This window comes from Kwoniella bestiolae, chromosome 6 (assembly GCF_000512585.2).
Source record: "Kwoniella bestiolae CBS 10118 chromosome 6, complete sequence".
NCBI classification, from domain to species: Eukaryota; Fungi; Basidiomycota; class Tremellomycetes; order Tremellales; family Cryptococcaceae; genus Kwoniella; species Kwoniella bestiolae.
In genome coordinates, this window is record NC_089246.1 from 1,714,814 (window position 1) to 1,730,029 (window position 15,216).

At 48.2% G+C, this 15,216-nt stretch overlaps 6 protein-coding genes across 6 annotated transcripts; 3 read left to right on the forward strand and 3 right to left on the reverse strand.

Annotated features, from left to right (window-relative positions):
• Positions 1 to 357: 357 nt before the first annotated feature.
• On the forward strand, positions 358 to 2,797 carry I302_107833 (uncharacterized protein; the record flags this gene model as incomplete). Its single annotated transcript, XM_019193038.1, has 6 exons — positions 358 to 539; positions 595 to 1,039; positions 1,092 to 1,295; positions 1,345 to 1,389; positions 1,452 to 1,553; positions 1,622 to 2,797. The coding sequence occupies 6 exons, from the start codon at positions 358 to 360 to the stop codon at positions 2,795 to 2,797; spliced, it is 2,154 nt and encodes a 717-aa protein (XP_019044515.1).
• A 99-nt stretch (positions 2,798 to 2,896) lies between these two features.
• Positions 2,897 to 5,663, reverse strand: I302_107834 (uncharacterized protein; the record flags this gene model as incomplete). The annotated part of the gene is made up of 3 exons (XM_019193037.1): positions 2,897 to 3,328; positions 3,396 to 3,846; positions 3,907 to 5,663. 3 exons carry the CDS (start codon positions 5,661 to 5,663, stop codon positions 2,897 to 2,899), a joined length of 2,640 nt encoding a protein of 879 aa, XP_019044514.1.
• Positions 5,664 to 6,293: 630 nt separating this feature from the next.
• I302_107835 (uncharacterized protein) lies at positions 6,294 to 8,469 on the forward strand (the record flags this gene model as incomplete). Its single annotated transcript, XM_019193036.1, has 9 exons — positions 6,294 to 6,504; positions 6,586 to 6,706; positions 6,782 to 6,878; positions 6,936 to 6,999; positions 7,067 to 7,121; positions 7,186 to 7,370; positions 7,438 to 7,667; positions 7,742 to 8,257; positions 8,341 to 8,469. The coding sequence occupies 9 exons, from the start codon at positions 6,294 to 6,296 to the stop codon at positions 8,467 to 8,469; spliced, it is 1,608 nt and encodes a 535-aa protein (XP_019044513.1).
• Positions 8,470 to 8,945: 476 nt separating this feature from the next.
• On the forward strand, positions 8,946 to 10,831 carry I302_107836 (uncharacterized protein; the record flags this gene model as incomplete). Its single annotated transcript, XM_019193035.1, has 9 exons — positions 8,946 to 8,994; positions 9,069 to 9,289; positions 9,370 to 9,465; positions 9,540 to 9,615; positions 9,711 to 9,910; positions 10,020 to 10,164; positions 10,247 to 10,310; positions 10,421 to 10,646; positions 10,760 to 10,831. 9 exons carry the CDS (start codon positions 8,946 to 8,948, stop codon positions 10,829 to 10,831), a joined length of 1,149 nt encoding a protein of 382 aa, XP_019044512.1.
• Positions 10,832 to 11,110: 279 nt separating this feature from the next.
• I302_107837 (uncharacterized protein) lies at positions 11,111 to 13,183 on the reverse strand (the record flags this gene model as incomplete). Its single annotated transcript, XM_019193034.1, has 5 exons — positions 11,111 to 11,773; positions 11,896 to 12,143; positions 12,279 to 12,392; positions 12,473 to 12,619; positions 12,703 to 13,183. The coding sequence occupies 5 exons, from the start codon at positions 13,181 to 13,183 to the stop codon at positions 11,111 to 11,113; spliced, it is 1,653 nt and encodes a 550-aa protein (XP_019044511.1).
• Positions 13,184 to 13,585: 402 nt separating this feature from the next.
• Positions 13,586 to 15,045, reverse strand: I302_107838 (uncharacterized protein; the record flags this gene model as incomplete). The annotated part of the gene is made up of 5 exons (XM_019193033.1): positions 13,586 to 14,409; positions 14,505 to 14,605; positions 14,674 to 14,727; positions 14,791 to 14,861; positions 14,923 to 15,045. 5 exons carry the CDS (start codon positions 15,043 to 15,045, stop codon positions 13,586 to 13,588), a joined length of 1,173 nt encoding a protein of 390 aa, XP_019044510.1.
• Positions 15,046 to 15,216: the final 171 nt, after the last annotated feature.

Below are 15,216 nucleotides of genomic sequence, written 5' to 3' on the forward strand. Positions count from 1 at the left end.
CCAGATCGCTTTCTCCTGACCATCGTGGACTGTATCTGTGTTCCTCTTGCAATCGAGGTTTCAAGAAGCACGAGCATTTACAAGTGGGTTGGCATTTGTCTCCTTTCACCAGCATATGCTAGCTGCTGTATACTTATAGAGTTTCTCAACCACAGCGCCATGAGAAAACCCGTAGGTCTGATAAAGCCCACAGGATGATAGAGAAACCTGAATTTGTGAGCAGATACAGCTAGCAAACCGTTTCAGTGTATGCTATGCGATCGGAAATTCAGCAGACAAGACTCGTTGCTCCGTCATGTACGGCTGAATCACAGAGATGGTTCCGCACCTGTCTCAGGCAACGCCGTCAGTCACATTATGCCAGACAAAACCCTGTCAGAGCCCTCACCTCAGTTGGACCCTGGACCTGGGTCTTCTTCGGATCCATCGATTAGTGTCCAAGGTGCAGTCGAAACCACAGGTAGCACCATATGGCTCAACGATATTCTACATGGTTCTGATTCCATGATACGCACTACAATTGTGCGGGATGACCCTGGGTAAGCGAAGCGGGAACGATCTAAATCTTCTTGCTAATGCTGTAGATTGATCTAGATCATCCTTGGACTATATCGACTATACCACGTCAAACCCGCTTACCAACTCGTCTGGTTTGGATCCTGCACATTTAGAGACCCGACTAGCTCCACTGGCTATGGTGGAAACGGGACTGCAATCCTCTTTCGCCTTTCCACCTCCGGGCGGTGACGATATCTGGCAATTATTGACTCAGGAAGCCCTTCCTGATTCTCACAGTCTTCACGCTTCACCTAGATTCTTGGCCGAACTGGGCTTGAACTCTGAGTCGTTCTTCCAGTCCTCTCAAGACCTAGCAAATGATAGATCTCCTCACAATGTTGACACTGCCAATCGGACGAATGCGAATTTGTACCTCGATCGAGGCAGCTTTGAGGGTCCAGCTCTGTCATCTAGTGGTGTTGACGCGGAAGAACGTGGTGCATACGTTTTATCAGCGACCAGTACGATGATAGCTCGGATGGTGGGTGGAAATATACACCATCAATGGAATTCATCTGACAGCTGTCCATCAGTCATCGGGCCATCCATCCGAGGGTCTCCCATTATCATCAGAAACTCTGGCGTTGTGTCTCAACATGTTTTGGACTCGTGTGTGGCCAACTTCGCCTATCATACATCCCTCGACCTTCAATATGAGGCAGACTTCAGCCCCATTGCTGATCAATATGATCGCGTTGGGGGCAATGGCGTCCCAAAAACGAAGTCTTCAGATCAAAGTGAGTATCACCTGCAAGGATCCGGATCACAAGACTGACCTGCGATTAGGGAAATTCGCTCTGGACACTCGTCAACAGGAGCATAACCACCAGTGTACGTTCAACATAGACAGTGATTGCCGTCAAACCTGAGTTGATGAAATTTGCTCAATGCAGTGGACCCAACTCATCGAAAACAAGGGCCTGTACGATCCCTGTAAAGGAGTCCAGTTGATACAGACACTGGCTTGCGGTATCATATTTGCGTATATGTCATCGGTGAGTCCACTGTGCATGGCAGGCACCGTCCAGCTCCGGGCTGAAACTTCAGGCCGGATGGCCTTTAGAGCTCGAATATCATCCACGCTGCTAGCATGTCGGTCATGAATGGTATACGTTGGGCCTACCTGGCAGGAATGAACGACCCTGAGATCATGCACAAGAATTTCCTGCCTTTGGAGGGCGAACGGCTTTCACCTTCCGATCTCGACATTCGATGGCGGCAGTGGGCAGCGATGGAGGACCTGAAGCGATGTCTGTGTCTCGTCTATCAGGCTGACTGTGTATTGGCCAGAATGTCGGACGTTCCGCCTACATTTAGACCCACCTCTATCCCGTTCGGTGGAATGTGGGACGACGAAGCGACCTATCTCGCTTCGACTGCAACATCTTGGCAACGAGCGGTGATAGACAGTTCAAGCAAGGTTAGCTCATTGAATGACCTTCCGATCGGACAGATATATCGGTATCTGTTCCAAGATGACACCGCTCAGGATCAAGACCTGTCCTTACTACCGGTTATGACACGCACAACCCTCATTGAAGGTCTGACATCCCTGATAATCGATCCTGTCCAACCTCACTTGGTCCCTGGTTTTGGCATCGCAGACCTACCTGCCATCGGTCACGCGTTAGCCAGATACTATACCGTGTTCTTAGACCGAACTACCGATCCAAGATCTCAGTCGGTCTTGATAGGCCGATGGCACGAGGCGGCCATCACCTTGGGATATGCTTTCGCCAAGCAGAAACATTTGTCGGGTCAACAATTATGGCGGTCCCCCATCGGTCGTCATTTGCTTTTACATGCCAATGCGATAAGACAAAGCTTAGAAGATTTCCGTGTTGGTAAAGCGAAAATTCCGTACCCCGGCCAAGCTCAAGTGTCATATATCGCCGCCGTGGTCTTTAAAGATTATATCGCAGCAACCAGCGAAGAAGGCCCCTCAACTACTCCCCTTTTTCACTCCCTCAATATCGAGGCAGACTGGGAGCAGCTGAACCGAATTCTGAAGACTTGCAGTTCACAAGTCGACTCATCGGACTCATCGGAGTTGACAAACTCAACATCGTCACATCTGAAGGCGGCGGACTTCGTCTTGCTAGGAGGAATTCCTTTGTTGCATGGTATCCGCATCAGTATCCACGATATCGATCCATTTTTGACCGTTTTGACGGCTTTGGGACGCACATTTCCCCGTGCGGAAGAGCTAGCGATGAAGTTGACAGACAGATATATGTAGCTTTCTCCATGCATGCTTATACGTACAATGAATGTTTTCAAGGGCACCGATAATACATGGACATCTATACTGTATCAACACAAAAAGCTTACTCTGAAATCACGCAATCTCGTCAACAAGAGGAATTGTCATGGAATTGTAGATCGGCTTCGGTGGCCATCGAGGATCACTCTTATACTTTACAACAAATTCTCGGCGACCACTGCCAATCTGCAGATCCAGATCTCCAATCTCTACTTTGGCTCTACTGTTTGGTGGCACGGATACCGCTACAGTAAGCATTTCATCCTTCAGATGCCAAGAACATTCGATTAAACCATATGGGGATAAGTGTTTGACTTCTGCGGAAGTGACCGTTCCACCTGGTCGAGGTGCTACCTTGAATTTCTTCCATCCAGGCTCGAGAGGTGATATCCCGCCAATGGTGTTGTGTAAAAACGAGGCGACGGATCCCAAGGCGTAATGATTGAAAGAAGTCATTTCTCCTGGGTTGATGGTACCGTCTGGGCGCATACTATCCCATCTTTCCCACTGATGGCATAATGGGTGAAAGATCAGCTTTTCACTATCTGATAAAGAGGACCTGAATATGGCTTACCATTGTCGTCGCTCCCATGCTGACGGTGTAAAGCCAACTTGGACACTGCTTTTCTTGTAACATCCTATAAGCGAGATGGAGTCTATCATTTGCTGCCAGGACTCCAAGGATGATAGGTGTACCAGCGAATCCGGTAGCCACTTTGAAGACGTTCTTTTTCACCAATGTTTCCAAACGATCGATCGCCACCTCCCTCTGTTTATCGGACAGAAGGTCGAATTGAAGAGATAAAGCCAACGCAGTCTGAGAATCGGATACGGTTCTTCCTGTCTTTGAGACGTAGTTGTCGAGGTAGTGTTGACGAAGCGTTTTCCACTCTGACTCGAATCGCAGAGCGTCTTCTTCCTTGTTGAGCAATCGAGAGATCTCAGCCATGGTACGAGTTACATGGACAAGATAGGCATCAGCAACCAATTTCGGATCTGTTCGACCATCACCAGGGAAGTCAGGTCTGTATGAAGTTGCCGGTCAGTTACCAGCCTTGATCCCACACATAGGAAAACGAACATACGGGGCTGCAGGATCAAGCCAATCTCCAAGCTGCGTATCTTCTGGTTTGTCACGCCACAGACCATTCTCATCCCTCACTATGCCTTGAGTGAGCCAATTGAACATACTATCGTACTGCTGAGCTAGTACATTCGCGTCTCCAAAGGCTTCGAACAAGGAAAGAGAAGCTAGCACGGCGACATCGCCCCAGATAGCCAACCGAAGGGGGGATTGGGGATAGATTCTCGATAATATGTTAGGTACGACCAGAGGAGGTATGTGACTATTTTCTTCTTGCTCTACCGCGACGTCTTCTAACCAGCCGGAAAGTATTGAGCTGGTGTCGTATAAGAAGTTGGCGGTATCTCGGAACACGGTCAAGTCACCAGACCAGCCGAGACGTTCATCTCGTTGAGGACAGTCGGTGGGTAATCCGACGAAGTTACCTCTCATACCCCAAATCACATTTTCATGCAGCTTGTTGATCAAAGGATGTGATGACTTGAACCATCCCGTTCGTTCCATATCTGTATACACCACGACGGCAGTGAAGTCTGCAAGTTTCACATCCCCTCCCCAACCATCAACTTGAACATATCTAAATCCGTGAAAAGTGAAAGTCGGCTCCCAACCCCTGAAAGCACTGTTATCGGAGCCACATACAAGCGTATCTTGACATTCAGCGACTCGCAGGGGTCGGGTACCAAGTTCGCCGTGCTCTAATACCTCTGCATGCGATAACACAATTTCATCCCCTGGTAGAACCCTTGCAGGGACTGTGTTGATCCTGACCCAACCGACCAGATTCTGACCGAAATCAATGATGACCTTGCCGCTTGACGTGGTGATTATCTCCTTGGATGAGATCTCTTGCATTCGTTTGATTGGTGCCATGTCTAGGATGAACTTCGCCTTTGGTCTGTCCAGAACGATCACCGATAATTCCTTCAATTTATCTTCCGCCAATCTGAAGTCCACTTTCTCCCCATCATACACTCCCGAGTATGATATTGGACTCCTAGTCGCAGTCCAGCTTGAGTCGGTTCTCAGCACGACCTCATCCCCAACCATCAATTGAGCTTGTAAACCGGTGTTTTCACCATATAAGTTTCTCTTCCCGCCCAAGAAGCCTAATCGACCCGAGTACCATCCTTCAGCGACATGGCCTTCGATGATATTGCTTCCGACGTGTAGATAAGATGAAACATCGAAAGCTTGGTAGTACAATCGGTGGTCGTAACTGGTCCACCCCGGCTTCAACACTTGATCGCCAACCACCTGACCGTTGATTTTGATATCGTACATTCCAAATGCAGTGGCATATAGTCTCGCGGGTTTGGAGATAGATGGGAGGTCGAAATGTCTGCGCAGGATGAAGGGACGTGAGGGTTTTGCGAGATTCGTGTGTGGTTTACAGTCGACGGAGATCATATCTGCTTTCCAATCTGATTGATTCAGCAGAGCTGCTTCCACCCGGGCGGAGGTCCATGGTGTACGAGATCCATCTGGACCGACGGATCTCACTGATACTTCTACGACCTCACCGGACCGAAGAGGACCGGACGACCAAGGTACGAAGATGGATTTGGATGTATCGTGGTGGTATTCTTCGACGCCAGAGGTTCTCTTGAAGCGGATATCATAGGAAGCTTGATACCAATCTTGTGCATCTCCTTCAAATCGCCAAGAGATACGGGGCTCGGAAGTTCCCACGACACCGTTTCGAGACCTTTCAAAGGTTATTGTCGAGATGGAAATTGGATCCGTTAAGGAGGGCATTGCAGAGGCTGGATATGCACTTCTTTTGGGATATCAGCTGTGAGTGTCTAGATATATTGAGACTATGGCTCACCTTGAGACTCGATACGTCTATACGAGGAGTCGACAAATGAGCAAGGTGACTATCTCGTCCGTCTGGTGTGGATTCCGACTGCAAAACGATATCGGAAACGCTCAACGCGATATGCTCAACTGTCGTTCGCATAGCATCTTAATTCACTTCGTGCGATATGACACATCGGTTTAATGCCACCGAGTTCCCCACAGCACGCCGGTTTGAGATGTCCCGGATCCACAATTTTCCCCACATGTGAAAACGCAACTCCTAGATCTGTGTTGTCCCGCCCCCGACGCTACTCGCGCGATCCACAACAAAGCACAAACATGCATACAACACCCTCGTAGCATGCCGGACGATCATTGTTTCGACAATCACTGAAAGCAGCTGACCTGAATCTGCAGGAAGGGGTACTGCTAGGTACCCCGTACATCTTCAAAAGGATCCCCGCTGGATTCCCCACAAGGGGGTAGCCAAGCGATATCCTGCTTCGAAATATAAATACTGGTCTCGCCGAATGATAGGACATTCCGCCTTTGGTCACACCGAGCACACATCAACAATCACTCAAGATGCAAGCACTACACGGTCTTCACGAAGAGGACGTCGACAAGAAGGGGGAAATCGAGACTTTGGAACATCACCAAATGACCCCGGAGATCGAATATAAACCGGAATACATCACCTGGTCGCTCTTTACCACTTTGAAGAAGTTCTGGCGATCAATCCTCTTCTGTGGCCTGGTGGCTCTCGGTGCTACCTTTGACGGGTATGCTATCTCTGGTCAGTTGACCCTTCTGATCACCGTCCTTGATGCCCTGTTGAGATACTGACAACTTCCTCTTCGGGATTGAATACGTTCAGTTCCTGGAAGCATTATTTCCCAGCCTGCTTTCATCAAGCAATTCGGTACCATCGTATCGCCTGTGACGGGCGCATTGGAGCTCGATGCTTTACATGTATCAGCTTGGAGTGCTTGTCTAAAGTGAGAGATTCGATAGTGCCCTCCACCTGATGAATCTGGCAAAACCCAATAGCTGATCATCTCGATACCTTCCAGTGGTGCACAAATCTTCGGCATGTTCACTGGGCCTGCTTGTAGCGACCGATTTGGTCGAAAGGCCGTTATGTGGGGGTTGAGCTTCTTTTTGATCATCGTTCGTTTCTCCTGCCCTTTCAAAACGAAGGTGCACATGGCTTATCCTGATGTGCAGGCCGCCGTACTCGAGATCGTCGCAAAAGACTGGAGGGTTTATGCGGTAGCTAAGTTCTTGTGTGGTAAATCACACAATTCATCCAGGTGATGTGAAAGAAGCAGGGCGCTGATCGATATCTTCGTGGTCAGGTATCGCCACAGGTTGGATCCAAAGCGGTTTGACTGTTTACATCGCGGAAGTTGCGTGAGTAAACGGTGTCGTCTATGACAATAGCACCGCTGAATACATGTCATCTCGCTTGCTACAGGCCTGTACGAGCCAGAGGTGCGGTACTGGCGGCCTACAGTTTCGCATTTGCTTTGGGTCAACTGGCCGCCGCCATCGGACTTCAGATCATCGCCACTCACGACCAGTACAGAGTGATATTTTATTCCGAGTTTGTCTTGTTGGGTTTGTTCATCCCCGCTTTAATCTTTGCCCCTGAAACACCAAGTGAGTCTCACCCATCTAAATATGGAGAAGTGAACACTTCTCATGACTTTGCTTCCTTTTTGTATAGCTTGGGCGGCACGAAGAGGGAACGAAACAAAGGCCAAGAACAGCATGAGACTTCTGTACGGCAATGTCGAATCATACGACGTCGACAGAGAATACCTCGTTCTGAAACATATTATCGAAGAAGAGGGCAAAAACAAATCCGACGTCTGGTTCAGACAGTATCTCGAATGCTTCCAAGGTGTCAATCTCAGGAGAACTATCATTTCCTTCCTTCCGTTGGCTTATCAACAGGTTTGTTGCGCTTCATTCCTCTGCTCAGCGATCTGCCTAAGGCCTGGTGCTGATACGATGGTGTCCATACATAGTTCGTGGGATTGGCCCTGTTCTTCGCCTATACTACATACTTCTTCCAATTGGCCGGCTACCCTCGACCTTTCGAAGCGAGTCTCATCCAAACTTGCATCCTACTCTTATTCCTGGTCATCTCGTTCTTCGTGATCGACAAAGTAGGACGTCGACCACTATTATTGGGCGGTGGAGCCATCATGGCTTCATGCTGTTTCTCCACGGCCGGGATTGGTTTCATGGAGAAATTACCAGGTGCCGCGTTGGTGTTCTTGACTTGTCTATGGACAGCATCCTACGCGCTCTCGGTGGGAAGTGTCGGTTGGGCATATGTTGCCGATACTGCAAGTCCAAGATTGAGGGCCAAGACCGCTGGAATGGCCGCCGCTGGAACAGCAATGTTCGGTCTGATCTTCCAATACACCGTCCCGATCATGTTGAGCCCCCAACAGGCTAATTGGGGATTAAAGATTGGTTTCTTCTTTGGACCACTGTGTGTCTTGGGATGGATCATCGTCTATTTCTTCGTTCCAGAGGTAAGCTATGCCTCTTTTGATCTATCTAGCAATGCGCCGGTACAAGAAATTCGAAGCTGACTGCACAAATCCAATGTCTACAGACTAAAGGACGAACCTACCCTGAGCTAGACGAGCTGTTCGAAAAACGGATTTCCACTAGGCAATTCGGGAGCTACATTACAGAAGTTCAAAAGTCGATCAACGGTTCGGCGTCCAACTACGAAGCATAGTGATAAGGAGGAAGGGGCGGCAAGGAGGTGCAATGAATATATCGGATGTATCGTTATCGATTGTAGTGGCATGGAAGATCTGCGACGGTATATATGTACAATCAATTCAATCTTTTCAGTATCTCCCGTGTACCATATGGTTTCATGCAATATTGGTTTGCGAGTGTTGTTACGGCTTGATGACCGATATTCCTCACTGCGCACTCTGCCTCTTCATCTCCACAAGTTCCCATTTGGGCCTCCGCGCCTCCACTCTTTCGGTCCGAAGTTCTACAAGAACGATTATCCGGAAATATATCGGACCATTTTACCTGTTTATGGGATGTTGTTCTCACCGAACTCTGGTAGCGAAAGAGAGAGAGAGAGAGAGAGGGATATATAGTATGCATTGATGCTCCATGTACAGTACATTTCCTCAGTCGTCCTGTCCCCCACCTAAAGTTACACTCAATCTTTATATCGCCAGAACGATCACAATGCCATCCAAGCCTTTTGTAGCTCAATGGGGAGTCCTAGGATGTGGATGTGGGTGATCCCTCTCTCGCTTTCTTGGCTGCCCCTAAGATACCTCAGGAGGCTGACCTCAAGTACCCTCGCAGGGATCTCATCAGAGTTCGTCCGAGATATATGTCGACTCCCCTCCACACGGAATGTCACCGATATCTCACACGCAGTAGCAGCTGCTGGATCGCGAAACCTCTCGAAGGCAGAGGAGTTCTTGAAGAATAATTGCCCTGATGGGGCTGCTGCTCAACGAGATGGGCTGGTAGATTTCAAGCCAAATGGTTATGGGAGCTATAAAGGTGTTGTTGAGGATCCGGTGAGTATTTTCGCCCATATCAAGAACAATCCCTCCCTTAAAAAGAAACTTGGGAGGTACTGAACTGATAGGATATGCAGAACGTCAATATCGTATATATAGGTACGATGAACGTATGCCATTATGATGATGCGAAGCTGGCTCTCGACGCTGGTAAACATGTCTTGCTTGAGAAGGTAAGTTCGTGAAACCATCCTTCCTTCTGGGTTTGATAAGTTACTGACCTAATGGTTGGGTTGATCCGACATAGCCAGCAACTTTGAACGCGGCGGAATGGAGAAGCCTAGTATCCATCGCCAAGGAGAAGAACCGATTCTTGATGGAAGGTGAGCCATTTTCGACTGTCCCGTTATCCATCGTATTTCTGCATGCTACATATCTCCTCAATTGTCTGCTTTACTAACCCTTCTTGTGCGGATAGCCGTATGGACACGATTCAACCCTGTTCTACGATCCATCCAAAAATCAGTCCACGATGATGGCCTGATTGGTGATATAAGGTGTCTTTACTCAGACTTATCCATGGATTCTCTCGGTAAACGACCAGATACAGATAGATTGTTGAGCGCGGAATTGGCGGGAGGACCACTGTTGGATTTGGGTCCATACCCTTTAGTCTGGGTGAGTTCGCTGGTTCTCCACCTCATCTCTCCAGATCAGTCGAGTCGCGTCATTCTGTGGTCCATAGAATGGACAACACGCACGCTGATATTTCTTCTTGCCATACTAGACCATGATGATGCTATACCGACATCCCAAGAACCACAGGACCCCACCAGCGAAAATAGGAAGCACAATGATGATGCATCACACCGGTGTGGATATCGCTACGAACTTCGCTTTGACTTTCCCAAATATTGGTGCTATTGCCAATTGTGAGTGGTGGTGAACCCGGCTCTTGGCTTGGATATATATATACAAGGGAGCTGAACTGAACCCCCTTGGTTAACGTTATAGGTACTGCCAATCTCCTTTCTCCCACTCAGCAGAGCCAACATACCAGAATAGTAGGAACGAAAGGGTGAGTTGTTCAAACGTCGCCACTCTATCATATACGAGTCCCACAAACTCTTTTGACTCTATTCACAAGCACGCCCCACTAATGATAAACACTTGCTACTCCACACGCAGCGAAATCCTCGTCCAAGGAATAACGTCCCGCCCCCAGTCATACGTCATCCGAAGACTTGCAGATCCCTCGAAAGAGAATGGGGAATACCTGGAAGATGAATTGGTGGATATGTCCTTCAAAGAGGGTGGACTGGTCTTTGAGGCTGATCACGTTGCGAGGTGTCTCAAAGAGGGGTTGAGGGAGAGTGGGGAGATGCCGTGGGATGAGACTGAGCTGACTATGAGTGTGAGTCGTTGTCCCCATACTTTCCCGTGGAAAACCTGATAGCTCATCCAGGAGGAGGAGGTACCAGAACAGTACCACTGAGAGCGTACACACTGATCATGTCGATTCCGTAGATATTCGACGAGATTCGTAAACAGGGTGGATACGAGTTTTTACCTGGATTGGAAAGGGTCAAGCTGGAATAGGTGTTAGCGTGATAAGCAGAAGAAGAAATACCTGAGCGATGCATGATCTGGGAATGAGATCAGTGGTCAGCGGTTTCTCGTATAAGGATGAGAAGATGCATCATTATGAACAACATCCATTCTAAGCAAGTACACATTCGTTCTCCATACCGACGGTTTTCTCAGTCGTCTTCTCAATCCATGAACACTGTTTAGTCGTTCATCAAATCTCCAACTGTGCGGTCATCCTATCACAACAGCTAAACAACATAAACAGTTGTCCCTCTACCTTACCCAAGCTCAATCATCATCCTCCAGCTCGAACTTCGGTTCTTCAAGATAATACATCTCCATAACACCCGTACCATTATCATACCACCCAATCTTATTCCCCCACTCATCCTTCTCTTTCAACTTGAACCCCGCAGGCGTGGTATCAGGAACCTCGCCGTCGGCGGTCAAGTCGGAATTCCTAAGCTTCTGGACATGTTTGGGTATCCAGCATTTCCTAAGATCATCGTAAGTTACCTCCCCGGCGTACTGGTTCGACGAGTCCGCCATCTGGAGCATCTCTGCTCTTAGGGCGAGGTCTAACCCTGAGGGAGTGAAGAGATGGCCACGGTATTCCCATATCTCCTGAGCCGACCCAGAAGAAGATCGTACAGGTGAAGATGGTCTGCGAGAAGGTGGGATGGATATTTGGGGAGTAGGATTGTACGAGGATAGACCTGGCAATGCCGGGGTTGGACCTGTACCGTATGTATTTTGTAGGTCTTTGGGCGTCATTGATTTGTATATTGGTGAAGATCCCGAGGAGGAGATAGAGGGGATGGGAGAGAGGTCAGGCGTACTTGGTAAGGTCAATGGAGTGGGGGTAGTTGTGGAGGCAAAGGAAGTGGATCGACTGGCAGGCAGGGATGAGATGGGGGTAGGTAAGGCCGAGGAGGAGATTCGCAGCTGGAGCTGTGGTCGAGTAGATCAATCACAAAGATACTTAGTATTCTTTCCCTCTTTGCCCATGTTGCCATTAAGGGATGAGAAGGTGATATTGATGCGCGATGGCATTACATATAACGATGCCTCACCTGCTTAACCAACACCCCAATCTTTTTATACGCCTCCTCACATTCCCTATCCTCCAACAAACCCCTGTCCAGCGCCGAAGCTACCGCAATGATACTTTCGCCGGCCTTTCTGAAATTGTTCAAGTCGACTTGATCTTCTATCGCTCGATCTAAGATCGTGCGGATCTCGTTAGAGAAGGGAATGGAGATGATGGATGATTGGTGGATTATGGATGTTAGGAGGATGATGTCGATTAGGTAGTCCGGGCCTATGTTTTGTTACATATCAATCTGAGCGAAGAGTCTCACGGGAATTCCCAATACTCTTGGAAGGGATGATAGACGATTGCCGAAAGAGAATATGTATAAATGAGGGGTCGACATGATAGAATACACCGACTCACCCTCCAGTAAGACCTGGATCAACCCAAACAACGCGTCTCTAGTCTCCTTCTCCATCATCCCCCTGATATCTCGCAGACCGATATTCACCTTCTCATAGATCTGCTCGAGGGTGACTATAACCATCAAGAAGAACAAAACCCAGACCAGGTCAACGCGTGCATTTCGAATTTTCGCAATGGGTGGAAGTACCCACTCAAAGCTGGATATCTCCTTTTGCCAGTATAAGCATTGATATCCTCCAGCTCATCCCTCTGAGCCTCCAACAACGCTATGACCCTTCCCAACAGTGGTGAACAGGGACCTTGACCCACATGCGACTTCAAGAGAAATTCACCGGCGTCTGGACACCGCGACGAAGAACGAAACATCAGTGCTGTATTATCCTCACTCCCTTTGGGATGATGTATACGATCATCGACTCACCAATAGCTCTCTTGCAAATCGCAATAACAGGATCAAGCAGCACCCCAACCTGATACGCGGGATCTCCGCTCCCACGCCAATACTCTTTGGCTTTACCTTTACCTTTATCTTTCTTATGACTGTGTTTCTCCTTGTGCGCATCAGCTTCAATCTCTTGCAAAGCCTTCAACAGTCTCTTCATACTCTTATCATCCATATCTGATTTCCCACTCTTACTCTTACTCTTGACACTATCGATCAGATCAGATATTGTATCTCTATCATGCCCTCCCCTCCTTCCTTCCCGTGGCATCCCCTCGACATCGCTAGATGGACTGACGGATTTCGGATAGGAACGAAGTTCTGTACGTAGTAAGTCGGCTAGAGAGTCTCGTGCACCCGAGGAAGAGATTTTTCTTTCTTCTCGGTCGTTCTGGGGTTGGGAAGGCGAATAGGTATGAGAGGTGGTGGGCTTGAATATGGATTTAAGGAAGTTAGGCATCTTGTTATTGCTGATGACGATTATATGATTGTCCTGTTAGTCAGGAGATGATATGTAAGAGGAGAGTCGAAATTTGGTTCGATAAAAAGGCTGAAGAAGTGGGAGGGATCTGAGATGGAGAATAGATTTGTAGTAGCCAATGAACGTGATGTAGCTCGACAGATGTTTCAGTGTATGTGGTAAAAAGGTGACAACGGTCAGAAGGAGTCAAGTAAAAGGATCAGACACACAAAGGATGGCGATCTCTCTCGGTCAGGTATCATTTCCGTCATAAATCATTTCGCGATCTCATCATGGCCATCATCCCCTCGAGCTTCATAATTTCCAAGCTGATCGTTTGCCTCTGAATTGGATTGTACTATCCTATCTTTTGAGTTTGATGATATTTCTTTCGAGATCTGCCTAACACCAAGTCCACATTTGACCTTCCAACAGCTCCCCCTCATCCTCCCTATCGCCATACCAAGCCACACCCAACAAATGTCCATCGATCTCCTGCCTTCTCCCATACCTCGCTTTTCTATTCCTCAGTCCTTCCCAAGCCTCAATCAAGTCAGAGGAATTCGACATATCCCATATCCAACCTTCTTTCTGACCCGCCTTGTTCCCCAGTATATCCAGAGCATTAAGCAAAGCTGGTAGTTGGTCAGGCAACAAATTGTGTATGTAGGTTATCAACAATCTATCACCTATGTTGATAGTCCGCAAAGAGAATAGGACTATCGTTTCGTTTCCATCTGCAGGAGTGTACTTGATTCCTACTGGTTCTGGATCGATGATGAGTGGTCTCTGCCAGGTGCCCTTTGTAGGTACGAAACTAATCGTTCCCTCCGACGAAGGGTCATGTACGAATAGCGACCTACTAGTTGTGTCCCTCTTCGCCAGGTCCTCTTTGACAGCTTGAGAGAGCTTGGTAGATATTGAAGTTAGATCGTTGGGGTAAATCCATTCCCATCCATCTTCCAGCTTCTCCGAATTGGAGGGAAGGATCTTCCAGACCAGCTCGGTAACTTGTGAGTCACGGACGACCCAGCCTTTTCGTTCTGGGCTGGAGGTACACTTGGAGTAGAAGGTTGAGCCGACATCTGACCATAGGATCGATCCGATAGCTTTGGACAGTGGGACGTCGGAAGGGATACAATTGGGTAGAGTGGAGGAGTAAGGGGATGGGATGGAGGATAGTTGATGGTGCAATAAGGACAGAAGTCGAGTTGCGTATCCGTTTCCTGGGCGAATGCAGCGGTCAGTCCAGCTGGGTCTAACGGTGACCTACCCCCCTTCATTGTCAAATTAATGCAGAATCAAAGAATTTGTAGCTCACGAAGATGCTGCTTTGGCGTTACTACGGACGCGATGCCGTATAAATAGGTATTCTCAACCGATTGGGAGCCTTCACGTTTTATGAATCCTTTCCGTAGGTAGCTATGATCATCAAGCCGTCAGTCAATCAGCCTCGCTCAGCGTTATTTGAGAGATCACACCATACTTACGTTTCACATCCCGCGTATATCTCGCCTCCTGGGTCTCCGTTCCGCACCAGTACCCTATCACAATGGGAGCGTCAACCTGCATTTCCACTCGAACGACTACCGAAGACGGGGTCTTACCATGTCAGTAATTTATTGTTGGTACCCCAAGGTCCTTCGCTTCGTTCCTTGAGGTACAAATCCCAGTATTGCTATTGATCCTTTTTTGTCAGCGTGCAATAACATTAAAATGTTCTGGGAAGTGGAACATACCTCGAAAGTGCTGTCCTTCTTCCAATGATCATATCCTGCTTTAGCATGCTGTATCTGTTGATCTTGATTGGCGATGCGAATAGTGAAGTATTCTAGGTTCTTTCTAGCTGCTTGAGTTGTCATTGTGAATGATCATACACAGCTGCACAGAGATGTTCCATTTTGATCTTGAATGATGCCATCTCATCTTTGCTAATCTTATCTTTCCGTCTGTAACCTTAGATGGGAGAGTGCAAGCACGTGGCAAATCTCCGGCCTACCGGGGTCCATGCAATGCGGTGGGTATATGAAGTA